The sequence below is a fragment of the Schistocerca gregaria genome, chromosome 1 (genome assembly GCF_023897955.1).
Source record: "Schistocerca gregaria isolate iqSchGreg1 chromosome 1, iqSchGreg1.2, whole genome shotgun sequence".
NCBI classification, from domain to species: domain Eukaryota; kingdom Metazoa; phylum Arthropoda; class Insecta; order Orthoptera; family Acrididae; genus Schistocerca; species Schistocerca gregaria.
In genome coordinates, this window is record NC_064920.1 from 355772758 (window position 1) to 355790604 (window position 17847).

The 17847-nt window shown below is 38.0% G+C and overlaps 1 protein-coding gene across 2 annotated transcripts in view; it reads left to right on the forward strand.

Moving 5' to 3' along the window:
- Positions 1-17847, forward strand: part of LOC126345561 (trichohyalin-like) — a 77422-nt gene that overhangs the window by 41164 nt on the left and 18411 nt on the right. Inside the window, exon 5 of one of the 2 annotated variants that reach the window (XM_050002112.1) lies at positions 5993-6165. In XM_050002112.1, the coding sequence (XP_049858069.1) occupies positions 5993-6165 (173 nt within the window). Of the gene's footprint in view, positions 1-5989; positions 6166-17847 lie in introns of both variants that reach the window. The other variant, XM_050002111.1, reaches the window with a different exon arrangement.

The following is a 17847-nucleotide window of genomic DNA, read 5'->3' on the forward strand; positions in this document are numbered from 1 at the left end:
TGCACAAAAAATTCATCCCACCCAACCAAACAGTGAATTCCGCGCACTACTGTGATGGCTCTGTGAAAACATGTGGCGATGATGGCCCAAACTTTGGCGTGAAGGGAACTGGCTGTTGCATCACGACAACGTGCCCTGTCACACGTCCTTGCTCACCAGGACCTTTTTGGCAGAAGACAACACGTCGGTTGTGCCCCACTCACCGTACTTACCAGATTTGGCACCTTGCAACTTCATGCTATTCCCAAAACTGAAACTAAAGTTGAAAGGACATCAGTTCAACACTCTAGAGAGAATTCAAGAAGCACTGCTGGCAGTGATAAACACCCTCAAAGAAAAGGACTTCCATAAAACATTCGGCCAGTGGCAGAAGTGCTGGGACGGTGTGTACGTGCGGATGGGAACTACTTCGAGGGTGATGATGACCATTAGTCCAAAGGTGAGGTTTTCAACAGATGGCAGCACCAGTCCTGAAAATTTTAGATAGCACCTCATAGATGATTTTTGCTATTTTGGCAGCAAAATGACTGATGATGCCCAGAATAGATAGGATGTAAAATACAGACTGGCAGTAGCAAGAAAAGAATTTTTGAAAAAGAGAAATCTGTTGACATTGCATATAAGTTTAAATATTAGGAAGTATTTTCTGAATGTATTTGACTGGATTGTAGCCTTGTAGGGAAGTGAAATATGGACAATAAACAGTTTGGACAAGAAGAAAATAGAAGAGTTTGAAATGTGGTGCTATAGAATAATGCTTGAGGATAGATGGCAAATCGAATAAATAATGAAGAAATGTCAAATTCGGTTGGTTAAAAAAGAAATTTATGGCACAGCCTGATTAAAAGAAGTAATCATTGATAGGGCACATAAACACAACATCAGGAAAAACTCAAATCTACATGTTTTACGTACAAACACTCAACTGTATAAAAATGGAGCTTTCCACATGGGCCTCCAACTGTTCAACAATCTTCCCACTAGTATTAAGTCCATCGAAGACAACATATAATTTAGCAAAGCCCTGAAGTCGTACTTGTTGTGTCACTGTTTTTACTCTATAAATGAATACCTAGAACAGTAATCTTGCGATTTATGTTAAATTGAAAATCCTGAGCAATGGAGTGAAGTAAACTTAACCGATCTTTGCAGTATAATACATTAGGATACTTTATGTTAATATATGTTAACAATGTTAACTGATATTTTCTGACATCTGTAACACACTGTGTACCATCAGATCACATGGAATAAATAAATAAGATAGGTAGTGTGGGAGGTAAATATTAAGGGAGGAAGACCAACGCTGAAATGTAGTAAGCAGGTTCAGATGCATGTTACTGAAGTAATTATGCAGGGACGTGGAGACTGGCATATGAAATACTAGGATGGAGAGCTGTATCAAATCAGTCTTTAGGTTTAAAACCACCACCACTACCACCACCACCAACAACAACAACAACAAGATGTAAAGATATCTTGTTGCATCTAAAAACAGATGCAGATTCCTTTACAGATTTGTGTCTGTTCATTCATTGACCAATCAACATGGGAGATCCATTGATCACCAGCTATGAACCTGTATTGTACAAACGAACAAGTCAGCAGTGGTAGAGCATTGTATAGATGTGGTTTACTCTTTCATCTACAGTAACATGTTGATTTTAGCTGCCACATTGTCATTTTGGGACTCACCGGTCAAGGAAGTACTTGAGATTCAATTAGTGGAACATTTAATAAATTGTGATAGTGGCTTTAATTTGGACAAGGTATGAAATGCAGTCCTTGCTTTGTGAACAAAGTATTGATGGAAGAGTTGTAATTTGTATAGATGCATATCCAGAGCTTAATTTATTGTAGCTGCACTGTTTGCCTTCCCATAATATGTGTGCCATGTAAATTTTCCTCTTCCAGTGAGTAAATAATCCATTTTCTATAGTATAAATAACAAATTGTATATGAAGCTATTGTTGTTTGTGTGGTACTCATTCTGCAGAAATAAATTGGAAAAATTATTAATGTGATCCACTATAAACCACTGTATCTCACAAATGATTGGAATACTTCATTTATCCATATGTGATGTAATATGATGTTTTAGACTAAACAAAGGCAACCTAAGGAAGCTTAACATCACCTCTTTATAGGAGGGAAATCATATAAACACCACCACTTCTATTCATGTATGAAGTGCGGGAAGAATGATTGATTGATTGCCCCTGTGCTTGCAGTAATTATTCTAATCTTATCCCCACAATCCCTATGTGAGCAACACATAGCGGATGTTAGTATACTCTTAGAGTCGTCATGTAAAGCCAGTTTGTGAAACTTTGTCAACAGACTTTTTCAGGATAGTTTACGTCTATCTTCAGGAGTTAGAAAGTTCAGGTTTTTCAGCATCTCTGTGACACACTCCCATGGATCAGACAAACCTCTGACCATTTTTGCAGCCTTTCTCTGTATACGTTCAGTATCTCCTGTTAGTCGTATTTGGTACAGGCTCTTGAACAGTATTCTTGAACTGGTCGCACGAGTGATTTGTAAGCAATCTCTTTTGTAAACTGACTGCACTTCCCAAGTATTCTACCAATAAACAGAAGTCTACCACCTGCTTTACCTCACAACTGAGTCTGTGTGATAATTCCATATCATTTCCATGCAGAGTGTTACACCCAGGTACTTGTATGAGTTGGCCAATTCCAACAGTGACTCATTGATATTATAGCCAGAGGATATTATTCTTTTTCATTTTGTGAAGTGCACAATTTTACGTTTCTGAACGCTTAAAGCAAGTTGGCAGTCTCTGCACCACTTTGAAATCTTATCAAGATCTGACTGAATACTTATGCAACTTCTTTCAGACTGTGCTTCATTATAGGTAACTGCATCATATGCAGAAAGTCTGAGTTACTATTAATATTGTCTGCAAGGTCATTAATATACAATGTGAAAAATAAGGGTCCCAACATACTTTCCTGGAGCACAACTGTAGTTAGTTCTACATCGGACAGTGATTTTCCATCCAAGGTAACATGCTGTGCCCTCCCAACCAAAAAGTCTTCAGTCCAGTCACAAATTTCATTTTACACGCTATATAATACTTTTGACAATAAATGTATGTGGGGGGGGGGGGTACTGAGTCAGATGGTTTTCGAAAATTGAGATCGGTTGCATCTACCTGATTGCCTTGGTTCAAAGCTTTCAGTACATCATGTGAGAAAAGTGCGAGTTGGGTTTAACATGACCAATATTTACAGAGTCCATGCTGCTTGGCATTGAGGAGGTCATTCTGTTCAAGATACCTCATTACGTTTGAGCACAGAATTTGTTCTAAGATTCTACAACAAATCAATCTCAAGGGTATGGGATGGTAGTTTTAAGGATCACTTCTACTACCCTTCTTGTGGGCAGGTGTGACCTGTGCTTTTTCCTAAGAAGTGGGAATGGCTTTATTTAGAGGGATGTATTACAGATTATAGTTAGAAGAGGGACTAACTCAGTCGCAAATTCAGTATAGAATCTCATAGGGATTTCATTGGGCCCTGGAGCTTTGTTCAATTTTAATAATTTCAGCTGTTTCTCAACACCACTGACACTGATACTTACTGCACTCATCTTTTCAGTGGTACAAGGATTAAATTGGGGAAATAGTCCTGAATTTTCCTTTGTAAAGGAACATTTGAAAATGGAGATAATCATTTCAGCTTTTGCTTTGCTAGCCTCAGTTTCAGTTCCTGTCTGATTTACTAGCAACTGGATTCTAACTTAGGTGCCACTAACAGCCTTTACATACAGCCAGAATTTCTTTGGGTTTTGCAGAAACTCATTTGGTAATATTCTGCTGTGGTAGTCATTGAAGTCATCATACATTGTTCTCTTGACAGCAAAACCCGTTTTATTCAGCATCTCTTTATTATAGCCCTTTGCTTTGTTGTACACCTATTATGCAGTAGTTCCCGTTTCTTTGGAAGTTTGTTTACAGTGACTGTATACTGTAGAGGGTCCCATCAAATTATGAACTGTTCTACTGGATACGTATCTATCCAGCACATGGTCAGCTGTTCTTTTAAAATTGTGCCATAGTTCATATAAAAGTTCCTGCCCTGTGGTGAAAGTTCCAAGTTTCTCACTGAGATATGACATTACCGATTTTTCATCTAACTTGCTGAACGTATATATCTTTCTGCTTGTTTTAGTTATCCTTTGTACTTTGGTAATTATTGTTGCCACAACAGCATCATAGTCACTAATACCAGTTTTGATGTGGACTCTCTCAAAGAGTTTAGGTATATTTGTTTCCATTAGATCCAATATATTTCCATCATGAGTGGGGTTCCTAACTGTCTGTTCTGGGTAGTTTCCAGAGAAGGCATTTAGTAATGTTTCACTTGATGTCTTATCTTGCACACCACTAACAAAACTGTAATTTTCCCAATTAATTGTTGGAAACATAAAACCTTCGCTGGAGACTGTAGTATGATTGGGGAACTTATCTACAAGTGAACTGAGATTTTCTCTGAAGTTTTTGGTTACATCATGAAGTGAGTCTGGTGAGTGGTAGAAGGATCCAGTTATCTCTTTATGCCCATCCATGATACTGAGTCTTTCCCAAACAGTCTCACATGCAGCAGCAATTTCTATCTCGGCAGATTTTAGTTTCCCTACTGCGACAAATACACCATCTCCATTTCCCATTTGCATATCCTTTTGACAAACACCCAAATTTTCCACAAAAATCTCGCTGCTATCAATTTCAGGTTTCAACCAGCTTTCCGTACCCAGTATTATGTGAGCTTCGCTGCTTCTCAGGAACACTTCAAACTCAGGCACTTTGTTGCAAATACTTTGACAGTTAATCATTAGAATTTTAATACTCACACCTGTGGGAGGCATTTCTTTTGTTGATACTTCTGGGTTTGGTACAGTTATTATTATCTGGATTGGATGGATAGTTGCATAATCTAAAAATCCCTTGTGTGCATCTGAGACATAGTCAGTTGCCTGAGTAGCAGCATCTGATGTTTAGTGCACAACAGAGCCATTTAGGGGACCACATAGCTGACAACCCCCTGGCGCACATTGCCGTCTAACTTGTCACAGAATCTTTGAAATCTCTTGTTCCTTCCACTTGAATCAGAACCAAAGGGCCACAGTCAGCTCTGGGGACAATGCTGCAAATTATGAGTTTCATGGAAACTCCATGCATATGGCTGGTCTTCTCAATATTCTCTGCCAGTCACTGAAATGACCAAAGTGTGACCTGAGAGCCCACATGACAGGCATAGTTGTTCCAATGTGTGCCACAAACTACAGCTGGTTGTACCCTGTTCCTTCAGTGGCTGTCGGAATAGCCTCTTCAACATTTTGAATGGGCCCCTCCCAGGCATACATACTGAATACACCTGGTGTCCTTTCCCATCCCTTGCTGCCATTTTCCAAAGGGGTACCATCATTTGCCGTATGTAGTGCTCCAGAAATGTTCAGCACAGGGAGATACACAGGTCACAAGGGCAACTCGGTCTCAGGTGGTTGGCCATACACATGGCACTCAGAGCAAGTTAAAGGTTTGGGCAGTAACAACTTATTGCTCGACAAATACATCTGCACCATTTACTTTCATTTATTATTTTTGATCAAAGCATAGCTTAATATTTAGGTGTCAAAGAAGAAAACTGCATTGAAAGTTAACATTAAAATTAAATTTGTTGCACATTTGTCAGAACCATTTGGATTGGTTGATTATAGTTGTAAAGTAAAAAAAAGGATATTTCTGCTACCAGAGATTAGCTATGCAATGATTGCTCCTGCATATCACATTAGTACAAAAGGAGGTATATTATGAGTGTTAAACATCAACTTCGTAGTACTATGACAGCAGTTGCAGTAAGGACATACCATTGTGATTTCTCTTAAGAAACACATTATTGTATTAAATACAGTTATCTTTGACATCACGTATTGTTTATGTTATTGGCAATGATTTTACAAGCAGGTGTTACGCAGTCATGAAACTGAAGATAATGAAGACAATAAAAGTGGGAAGGAGGTGAAGGAGAAAGAATGGTCACCATTGCCTCAGGGACCACCGAGTAGCAAGAGACGAGAAGATGATAAATTAAAACAGCGAGAAGAGAAAAAGAAAGAGAGGCCTGTACCAGACAACAGGTAACAGTTATTGCAAATAAGAGCGTTTTATATTATCATCATAATCAAAGGAGGAGGAAACTGTTACAGAAGTGAACATGGAAAAAGCTAGAAATGAATATTTTAAAGAAACTGAAGAATAGATAATAGCATGTAAATACATACCAGAGTTAAAGGTATGGAGGAAGAATAGATTGTTCATTAAGACATGTCATTGCTGTTATGATAAAATTGTTTCATGGATTCAATACTTCATGTTAGTTTTGGAGAGAGATTTGAGTTGCTGTTGATTTGCTGTGCCGTCAGTAATTGGTTATATGCTTGTATTTTATTTCAAATTTTAATTGTTTAAGGAGGCCTGCATTTGAAAATCAAGATACTCTTGAATTAAAGTGCTAGAGCATTAATGTTCTTAAATTATCTTAAAATTCCAGTTATTGTTGCGTAGGCTTGGGGCACACTTTCGGCACTTCATAGAAACGATTTTCTCACTCAGTTGTGGTTTACTCACCTGCAATGCACAAAGATAAGACAATTGCTAGTCTCACTCCCTGCTGTCTCTCAACTCCACACTCCTCCACTTACTCCTTCAGTCCTCCTGTGTCTTTGTTCCGTTCTTAATCTCTCACTGGTCACTCTATGGTATTCTGCTTATTTTTTAGTATTTGTTTTTTCATGCACAGCCTTTTTCACTTTCAAGATGTTCTTCATTATTAAGGTTCTTTTTCCCAACATTTGATGTTAGGGTTGTATTTTCAGTCTCCCTATTTTGTCCTCTGTCCTCCTTCAACCTGGTCCTTCTTCACTTTCTTTCTTAACCAGATATTTTCTCCACTTCTTCAGATTTACTCTGGGAAACATGACCAGCTCTACATAAGTATGGGTTAAAAGCAGTGTTAATGGATACACAAAAGTATAGTCCAGAATGAACTTCATTATTCTCAGCAGTAAGACTGTGATTAGGAGTGAGCCCCAGACAACAATGAATAGAAGGAATGAGCAATTTGCGAAATTGTAAGCATGATCAAATAAAAAGTCATGGATCCAAGTTACCTCGAGCTTCATATAACCATACAAAGCAAATCCAAACAACACAGCTGGATTTTAAACTGCAGGTTAATATGTCGTGTAACAAACAGTCTTGTACAAGAAAGTGAACTGTGTGCCTGTCATTGCACAGTTATGTTTAATCTTAATAGTGAGCATCTGGCTCCAGCTGTGGAACATATCACCTGTACTAGTGAGCATTTGGCTCCAACTATTGAATGTATTACTGCCTTAACATAAACCTTTACCACTCGTATTTGTATTACCTTAAGTTGGGGCAAAAAACAATTCTACATTTAATGACTACATTGGGCCAAATAGGTCTTATTCCTGACATTGCCCTGGACTGGCAAACAAAGGAGCAGAATGACACTGTGATCATGCAGTAAGGATTGAGTGATATCTCAGTGTTGGGACTGGGCATTAGAGTGAAAGATGTCAATCCTGGCGGCCAGCCCACCAGCTTTGTGATTGTACTGTGACACAATGTAAAACACAAAGTTTGATTCCACTCATTCCCTCATTGTTAACACATTTTGGCTGTCTGCTAAAGGTATCAGTCTGTTGGAACATGAAAGATGATTTGCATTGCTTTCTAGCCCCCTCCAGTAAAAGCGTAACCTCGTACAACAGAGCTTGTGGCTGTATGAAGATCAGAACAGTTTATACTCGAGAGTTTTTCATGCTACTACAGTGATTTTCAACAAATTGAGTGAACACCTTACTATTGCACAGGATGCATAGATTGCTACAACTATATTTTTCAAGTGTCATTTTCTTATTTGAATTTTAGTATGCATTAAACAGTTAAGTATTGGGTTTTTCATGCTTCAGGATTATGAAAGTTGTTTAAGTATTACAAAATAGTCTCAATGGGAAAGAGGTCTAACATTTATGACATATTGTTTGCTTTGGGTTCAATGAAGAGGTGCACGCAGTGGAAGCAGCTCAATACATTTTTAGTGTGTGTGGGGAGAGTGCTGTCAGACAAACCACATTCAAGTAGGATTTCATTGTTTCAAGAAGAACGTTCTGATGTGAATGATTTTCCACCTTCAGAAAGTCTCTATAATTGAGATATATCATGAATGGTTACATTTCCATTCAATAGGCTAGGTGGAAGCGTTGGGTGTGGGAGTACTGTAAGCTCAAATACAAGGGTGGTTTGAAAAATTCTCAGAACGGAATAGAAAAACAGTAATTACATCACTGAAACCTTTTTTTATTTTTCAATGTAGTCTCCTTGTAGATTAATGCACTTGGACCAACAATGTTCCAGTGCCTCGATTCCATCTTGAAAATGAGTTTCCTCTAGGCCTGCAAAATAGGTGTCAACTCTGGCTATCAGTTCTTCGTTTGAAGTGAATCTTTGTCCACAAAGAAAAATTTTCAGTTCTGGGAAGAGATTGAAGTCTGACAGTGCCATATCAGGTGAATAAGGTGGGTGTGGAAACAATTCATACCTTAGTTCGTGTAATTTTGCCATGGCGACAGCACATGTGTGCAGGCGCACCTATCTTGCAGATAATTTGTTCATTTCTAATTCTTCAGTTAAAATGTGGTAAACACTTCAATTCGGCAATCCTTCATGTCCATTTTGTGGGCTTTTGGAATGATATAGGGAGTAGTGACTCATCGTGGCTGAGCACTGCGCGGATCATCATCTAAGCTCTCCCAATCAAATTTAAATTCCTTTGTCCACATGGCAACAGTTTAATATGAAGGAGCAGAGTCCTCCTATGTATTCTGGAAATTGTCAAGAATGTCCTTTGCTTTCATACCTTTCATTACAAAGTACTTAATCTCAATTTCCATCCCCCCCCCCCCCCCCCATCTTTGCAAATCACTACGCAGGAACAACAACAGCCACATCACCGCCACACCTCTCTTCCAAGAGCACTGAGGTGGCACATATTTACAGGCAACAGTCCAATGAATATCACGTGAACAAGTCATTGCTCAAGCGTTGACGTCTCATGGTGATTCCAAGAACTTTTCAAACCACCCTCATTCAAAGCAACATAAGTCAATGAGTCAGTATTACTGTATTTTTGCTTGAACGCCATCAGTGACTATAGTTTGCATTTGAAAGATGTGGCCACCGAGGACCAGAAAACGAAAAGAATATATCTCCGAGTTTTATTTCCATTTCCATAACTAGGTTTAGTGTTCACAGTGTACTGGCTAATAATACTCAGATGCTCCAACTGTAAATTAAACATCGCAAATTGATAATTACCACAGTTATTTTTATTTTTCTCTCATATGCATCCTGTAAACTGGGAAGCTTATTCACCCAACATTTGCATTTGTAGAGTGTCTCCAGTGGCTATACAGGGCTATTCCAAAAAAAAAAAAAAAATTTACAACGTTCCTGTAAAGACAAAAGTTCAAATTTTTATGCATTCAATGTGAGCAACTTGTGTTACATGGCAAATATGAAAACAGTGGCTCATTTCCTGCCACACACGAAGCAGCTGGTCTTTCGTTATTGAATTCCTGGCTTCAACGGTGCGAAGGCACAGACACTCAAGAGTGTCAGGCTCTAGGAAGGGGGCGGGGGATAATAACACAGTCTTTTATGTAACTATACATATAAAAGTCATAATGTGTGAGGTTTGGAGACCTGGGAGGCCACCAGTAATGAAGTTTATCTACTGCTCCTCGTCTTCCAATCCAACATCCTGGAAAGGTGTCATTCAGGTAACATCGGATGTGCTTGGAGAAATGACTTAACAAACATAGCCTTCAATTCATGAGCTACTAATGAAACAAAAATGACAACAGAGTTCATTGTTATAATTACATTAATTCTGCAGATAATTGCATAACAAATATTACGGGTTGCTGTGTAGCTGAAATGGCAGTAACTATACAAGTTCTTTATGTTTTATCTAGTTAATCAATCAGTTTGCTGCACTCCTGGTTCCACTCTTTTAAAATATACTGACCACTTCTTATTTGAATAAATAGAATGCTCTGCACTCTGTTTTACTTGTATTTGACATGGCTTGGCAGCATCACAAAATGATGACTAAGGAAAGAATGCTTAGTTGATGAACTTTCAGGACTGGAGCTGAATTATCTTACTTTGTTCACTAGATATTTACTTGTGGTTTTAATGAAGTAATCTGAACAATTCTTGTACAGCAAATGGCATTGAGTTAGAAAACTTAATTCTTTGACCGCCAAAAAATTATTTTATGAGCAAATTATGATTTCTCCCATCTTTTACTTAATTTACTATAGCAATGAGAGAATGTTTAAGTTCTTTTGGTGACATGTGCCTTGAAATATTCATATTCTAATGATGTCATTGGTTTTCGTATTTTACAGTTAGTGAGTGCAATGAAATGTCATTGGCACTTACATTAACTGTCAGTGTTAATAATTTCTTCTCCATTGTCTTTAATGACTATTTTGATACTGTTAACGCAATATGTGTAATGTTGTTAAGACTAATTAAATGTAAGCTTCAGTCTGGGGGAGCAAAGATAAATTTTGGCTACAACCGTAAGTTGTGTATAGCTTGTGGCAAATTTACTTAACCCATTATTGCTATCATCTGACTTTCTGGGAAGTATACATTTGACTAGAACAAGACATTCTACAGATTCTAAAGGCTGAAAAATGAAAAGTTAAAGGCCTACATATCACCTCTGCAATGGTGCAAACTTTTGTTTGTTACTTTTACAGAAATTGCAAATAAAACTTCCATAACACCTTTACAATGGCATAATTTCTCACATGTAGCTGTAATACATATTTCTAATGTGGTTCACTCAAAAACATACTTATAGATCATAACTGCAATTTTTCACGAAATAAGTCAATATAGCTTGCTTCATACTTCATCAGGCCTATCGTAGTATCATTTTTGCAGCATAATGGTTCTTTGTGCACCTCCTTTCATACATAATATTATATGTTATATGACAAGTTAAAAGCCTCGTGATGACTGGGTGTTGTGTGATGTCCTTAGGTTAGTTAGGCTTAAGTAGTTCTAAGTTCTAGGGGACTGATGACCATAGCTGTTAAGTCCCATAGTGCTTAGAGCAATTTTTGACAATTTAAAAATTGCAGACTTTGTAGTTTAAATTGGGCACCATTGTTCGCAAAACACACCTCAACATCAACTTGAAAACAATGTCTCTTGTAATCGGCATCAATCTGAATAATATGACTTTGGGAATATAGTTCTCACTCAATTCATGACCGCCCATCATTGTCATCACCATTTGTTGGATAACTCATTGCTTTGTGTTGTGACCTCATTTTTTCATTCATTTTTTGTACAGTCACATCTTCAGCTAGATGTCTCCATTCACAGCGATCTTCAGCACTGTAACACTTCATCGCCTCCACAACGAAGTGACAGTCTGCTGTGGAAAAAAAACGCTCATTGGCAGGAAGACACAAGCTTAGGGCAGTTTGCTGTGATTATTGGCATATAATGTATCTGTGGTTGTTGCCGGGGTATTAATGCTATTCACCCACAGTTGAGAAATTCTTACACAGGCCAAAACTTGAGTCAGGGCTATAATCCAACATAGTGATAGTTGGACATCATGAATAAGCATGTGTGGTTAGTATCGGCACATACTAAAGGTATCTGCCCTTGTAGACCATTGCATTACACCTTGATAATTCTGATATGAACATCTTGACAGCCCATAGTTGTTGTACATATGAAACCATCAGGGATTAAATTAATAAAGTCTGCACTGATGTGAAGCACTGCATAACAAATTATTCCCTTGCTCAGGTTGGTAAACTTTTTGTTATTTCAGGTTCTCTCTGTATCTTAACACTGCAAGCAGAAAAGTTCTTCAATATACAATAGATGCTTTCCTCTTTCATTGACAAAGCATAAGCAATGGTTATATTGCAATCTTTATGAGTAGATGATACTTTTCATTCTTTCAGTATTTATAAACTGAATGATAATTTTGCTTAAGGTTAATTTATTGTAGGCATTATTGTCAGCATCTTGCATTCTTTGTTCCATGTTCTGATGACAACTGTTCCTCCTTTAGTGATAGCAGAATGTGGAATCAAACTTGAATTGCACACATTTACTACATTAATTTTCTCCAAAGCTTTCTTAGCCTGCTTTTTAGGTCATATTATTGATAGCCTTTTAATGTCTCTGTGTTTGTTCATGTTTTACTATTACTGCTGTGTTGTTGTCTTTTCATTTGTTTTCCTCTGTTTTGGGGATAGTGACAGTATTCTTAAGAAAATATTTTCGAAATCTGTAACAATCAAAAGACATATTGCTGCTCATAATGTTTGCGGTATAACCAGTGGAGACTCTCCAAAAATTGAATCAGCTTTTCAGTTTTCAGGACACTTAACAGTGAAAAATGTAAATTATTGTGATTAGTTATTTATGATGTTTGTTTGTAGACAGTGCATCTAGTTATTATTAGTAATTGTGCTCTGTGCCAGGCATGAGCAACCTTTTGTAAATTGCGGAGCTGATTCACATACTTACTTAAGCTTTCAAGCTGTCTCATAATGTGACATAACAGAGCACTTCCAACACATAAAGTCAAAACTGTAGCATTATGTGATGGAGGTCAGTTTTTTACCTACTTTACGTTAGATAGATCAATACTTGTTCTACAGTTCATGAATATGAAACTTCGTAATGATGTGGCACATGCTAGTTTAATAAATGTTTTCTTTACATGCTGTAATTCAAGTTTTATCCCTGTAACAGAGCTACAAGTAGCGAGATTGAAAATCAATAAGGAAATATTTTAAAAACTCTCAATCATAAGTCCTTCCACTACTTCCAGTACCTCAGAGAGTAAGGGCACAAAACTTACGATACTGCAAACTTGATAATTCCTGTTTCTGTTTCTGCCAACTTAGTTTCTGGCTTTTGTGAATGCACAATTTTATTTATGAAATTGTGATACTAACTAATTTCTTAATAGAGCTTCTTTATGCATCTACCCCAACAGTCAAATTTCCATACTACTTGACTATGACACAGGCAGCACTTAAACACAGACCGTTCCAAAGTGCAAAGTGCATAATGTCTTACTAATTCATTTTGATTTAGGCATGCTCATGTTACTGATACTTTATTTTATTAAAATAAGCCTCTGTTGTAAGGTTATGATGCTAAGTTGTAAGCCATTTGTATTAGTACATTGCATATTTCAACAGCATTTTATATTCTCTCACATTAGGTAAAACAGTCTGACAGTGCTCCTTTAGTTAACCAATTCCACACTTGCAGAAACCTACTCATTCGGAGTTAAAGGTGTCTGATTAGATTGCATTTTCAACCAGAAAGGAATTTTTGTGAGGAGTGAGAACATTAAACATTTGAGGGCACAAGCTCAAATGAAACAATGTGCGAGAGTGATCATTTGCAAAACTAACTCCTTTTTTGTAGTACCAATACTTCATGCGGTTTTGTTGGTTGTTTTTCTTATAATGCAACCAAAAGATGTCTCAGTTTTTGGCAAAACGCCAGCTGCAATGAAATATCCCTGGAGAGGAATTTGTTGTGCACAACACCATTTTTTGTGCCAAAAGGTGCAAAATATTTTCTCTTCAAATACTATTTACGGGATGAGATGGGTTTTGTTAGGGCCCAGCCATTAGTTTCTTCTTAAGACATTAACATAAAGCCATCAAAACTCGTCACCATTTATAATGTGGCTTAGGAATGTTCAGTGAGCAAACAGATAACATTCAAGCAAAAATACAGTAACACTCAATGCTTTGATTTTTGTTGCTTTGAATTAAGCGAGTGTTACACCTACACCAGTCTCTGCACTGAGCCTGTTGAATGCAAATGTCACAGCTCATCACATATCTTAATTGTTAAGACTTCCTAATTGTGGAAAATCATTCTTGCCAGAATGATCTTTCTTGAAACAAGAAGACCCTTTTCTGATGTGTTTTGTCGAGTAGCTCTCTCCCCACACACAATACAAATGCTTTTGGGGTGCCTCGCTGCCTGTATCTCTCCATTAAACTCAAAGTGAATATGTTGCAAATGTTACACCTTTTTTCACTTGTGACACTATTTTATAACACTTAAATGGCTTTCATAAGACTCAAGTGTACAGATTCCAATTTTTAATAGCAAGACATATAATAGAACTTCAGATAAGAAAATGACACTTGATGAAAACTCTCATAGCAACCAACATGTGGTGTGTACTGCACACTGATCACTTTATTTATCAAAGTTATTTCATGTGGAAAATCAAACTAAAACAATAAACAATTTTATGCATACCAGTGTGAAAGCAGAAATGCGCTCAAGATACTCCACACCATTTTCACCTGTTAGGATGTCAACCATTGTTAAGTGGTTGATTGTGAGTGGCAGTGGCCGCTTGCCACTGTAAAGTGAGGAAACTCTGGAGTTTAAATTGTCCTGATCTTGACACAGCCACGAGTTCTTTTGCAGAAAGTTTTGCTATTACTGGTAGGTTAGAAAGTGAAGCAAATTATCTTTGAGGTTCTGTGAGATTGCTACCTTTAGCAGACAGCTACAATGCAGTTTAAATAATAAATGAAGTCATGGGCTAGAACTCACGACTTTGTGTACATTGCAAACATTTACCACTAGACTGAAAGCAGATACAGGACTGTAATACCTCAAGTGGAAGGCTACACTTCCTCCAGACACTTTGGTAACCTATAGTGTTGCCAGATTGTACAAAGAACTTGTAATTCTGAAGTGTGCCCTGTTTTATTGGCACTTTATGGCCAGCAGCCATGTTTTATGTCTAAGCCTGTATCTCCTCTAAAATATTGAACATTCAGTGTGACGTGCCAGGTGGACAACAGCTGGCAACAACTAGGTGTCACTCTGACCTGTGCCACATACAGTGGTTATAGTAATGAAGAGGCTGATATGAATGTGTGGACCTGAGCCTATACCTGACGGAAAGGTGGTTGGAGGGGGGCTAAGTGGGAGTTGGCACGCAGTGGTACATGTGTGTAGCAATTCAGCTTTGGGTGAGCTTGCTGAAGTTTCTGCTCTTCTCAGTATTATGGCTGGAGCTGATTGTGTTGGCAGATCCTGGCTCTGACAAGTTGTGACTTATAACATTTGTTGCTGATAATGGCAGCCCGGTGTTGAGCTAAACGTGCAACCCTGTGTAATGATGATGCCTCATCTGTGGGCTCTGGCCTGGGTGCATCCAATGTCTGGGCCCATACGACAGGGCTGACAACATTGCCATAGCTGGACCTAAAATAGCCGAGGAATCTTGTCAAAGCTATGTTGGATGACACTGACAACATCATGTTTTTCATCAGATCACACTGTTGAACCACCCATGAATTGGACATTTGGTGGAACAGAATCAAATTGCCCTCTTGAGCAATCCACTGTAATATAAATTTACCCACTCTCAAGGGTGGTGTGGTTTAGGCCATGCGTATAAAGGCTTAACAGGAGCAGCTTCATATGGGCATGTTGTTTGGGCCTGAACAATCCTTGCAGTAGGCTTCATCTGTATTCCACAGTAATACTCCAGTGCTGATATTTAATAGGTGTCATACAGAAAAAAATTGTCACTTCCATAGAACAGAATCTCACTCTTCAGATTGCTATATCTTGCCTCATGAATTGAGCTGCTTCATCAGCGATTATGAGAAATTCACATCAATTGTATCTTGTCTTCTATTTGGTAACACAGTGCCTCAGATGTGTCAAAATTGTAGTCGGGTGCCCTGGACAAGTGGGAGAGTGCATCTGCCTCGAAATGTTGAGAGTTGGACATGTAATGAGTATCATGCTAATTACAAAGAAACAAGGCCTACATCCATAGGTGCTGTGCTGATCTCTCTGTTTGTTTGACTGAAGGCTGAGCAGAGAGATCAGTAGTTTATGGCCTATAATCAGGTGGGACTTGGTCCCTTAGTGGTATAAATGAAACTTTTTTCTCCATAATTAAGGCCTTGTGCCTCCATTTCTGATTTGGTAAAATTTTTATTGCAACATTGATAATGTTTTAGAGGCATACACCACCAATTGTTAAATGGAATCAGCATTCAGTGCATCAACAGTGTGCAGGTACCATGTTGCAGTGCACCTATTCATGATGCAAGCACTTTAAATGGCATGAAGGTTGCTAGGCAGAAGCAAATGTAACACACTTTCTTAATTATATGAAGACCTTCTAGCAGTTTGTGGACCAGTAAAAGGCGATATCTTTTTTGCACAACCAGTTCAATGGTTGCTCTGTTTTGGTGACCTAAGGTATAAAATTTCCATTGTATGCCATTTTACTGCAGATGGATTGTATTATTTTACATTTTTATGGTCTCGCAGACTCTTCTCTTCTGTGATGTACTTAGCCACTGGCTTAAGATGCACTTTGCTGAGGTTATGGCTTAAATATTTAACAATAAACAAAGAAAGTTTATTTTGCAGTTGACTGTGAATGCAGTTAGACTGCAATCTATTGAAAGAAACTTCTAAATTTGTAACATGCTGCTCCTGTGATATCATCTAGGCAGTTTACACAGTGTGGTATTATTTGGATGAGCTGTTCCAAATGTCTTTGGCATATGAGAGGCATGCTTTTACCCCAAATAATAACCAGTTATACCTGTACATTCCATAATATATATTTAATACTAAGCCAACTTCATTTCCATGTACAGTGGTAATTACTAGTAACATATTTCCCACATAATGTTGATTGGAACAGCAACCATCACAGTCAGGAAAAATCATTAGTCTACAATCACACTTTTATTTACGTAAATGTCCACCGGTTTTAGACCAGGTCCCGCCATAAGGCCATCCCTTGGCTTGCAGTTGTCTAAGTACATGCATCTCACTATACTGCTACTGAAGGGCACAACAAAATGGAACACATTACAGTTGTAATGTGCACACAACACTTTATTGCGCCACAGGAGTAGACTTTGTAAAGACTATGTTCACAGTGCAGTCATAAAAGAAAGGTGGAAGTATTGTACTAACTACAGGTGAACTTACACTGCTGTTAGGGGCATTTTCAGAACTAGATATGGCTGAAAAAATTTTGCAGGACCCACAGGTTCAGCTTGCAGCTGTTGATTTACTGTGAAATGTATTGTGCACAGTGTTCAAAACACTTGAAAGCTATCAAGAATATGTCTTAAATCAAATATAGTTTATCACTGAGAATAAAGTATGAATTTGCACAGCAATTGCACATATTTGAAAAATACACTGTATACCATATTATCACGCAGAGGAAGGTGTAAGTAGATGAACGACGAACACTACCTTCACCTAGTGAAGGTTTATTCAGCACTTGCACATACAAGAGCGCAGAGCAAACTGCCTCTGGCCAGAACAAATAGAGTATATATACAGCTATAGAACATTCCAATACAATGATTCTTGCCATTTGTGGATACTTCTAGAATGTACTCGAACCGAATATAGAAATTAAAATTGTACAGTCCAGGTGAGTTTTGAACTCGATGCAACAGTTTAGTGTCATATCCACTACACCACAGTTCTACTCGGCTTTTTCTGTGACATTGCTCCCTCCTTAAGAGAACAGCATCTCGGCGTTACATCCTCCTAGTCTGGGAACGAGTCATCAGTCCTGCATACTCCGACTCTCGATGACTGATGTTCGTCCCGGGCAGTGATCTTCTTAGAACTTCCTT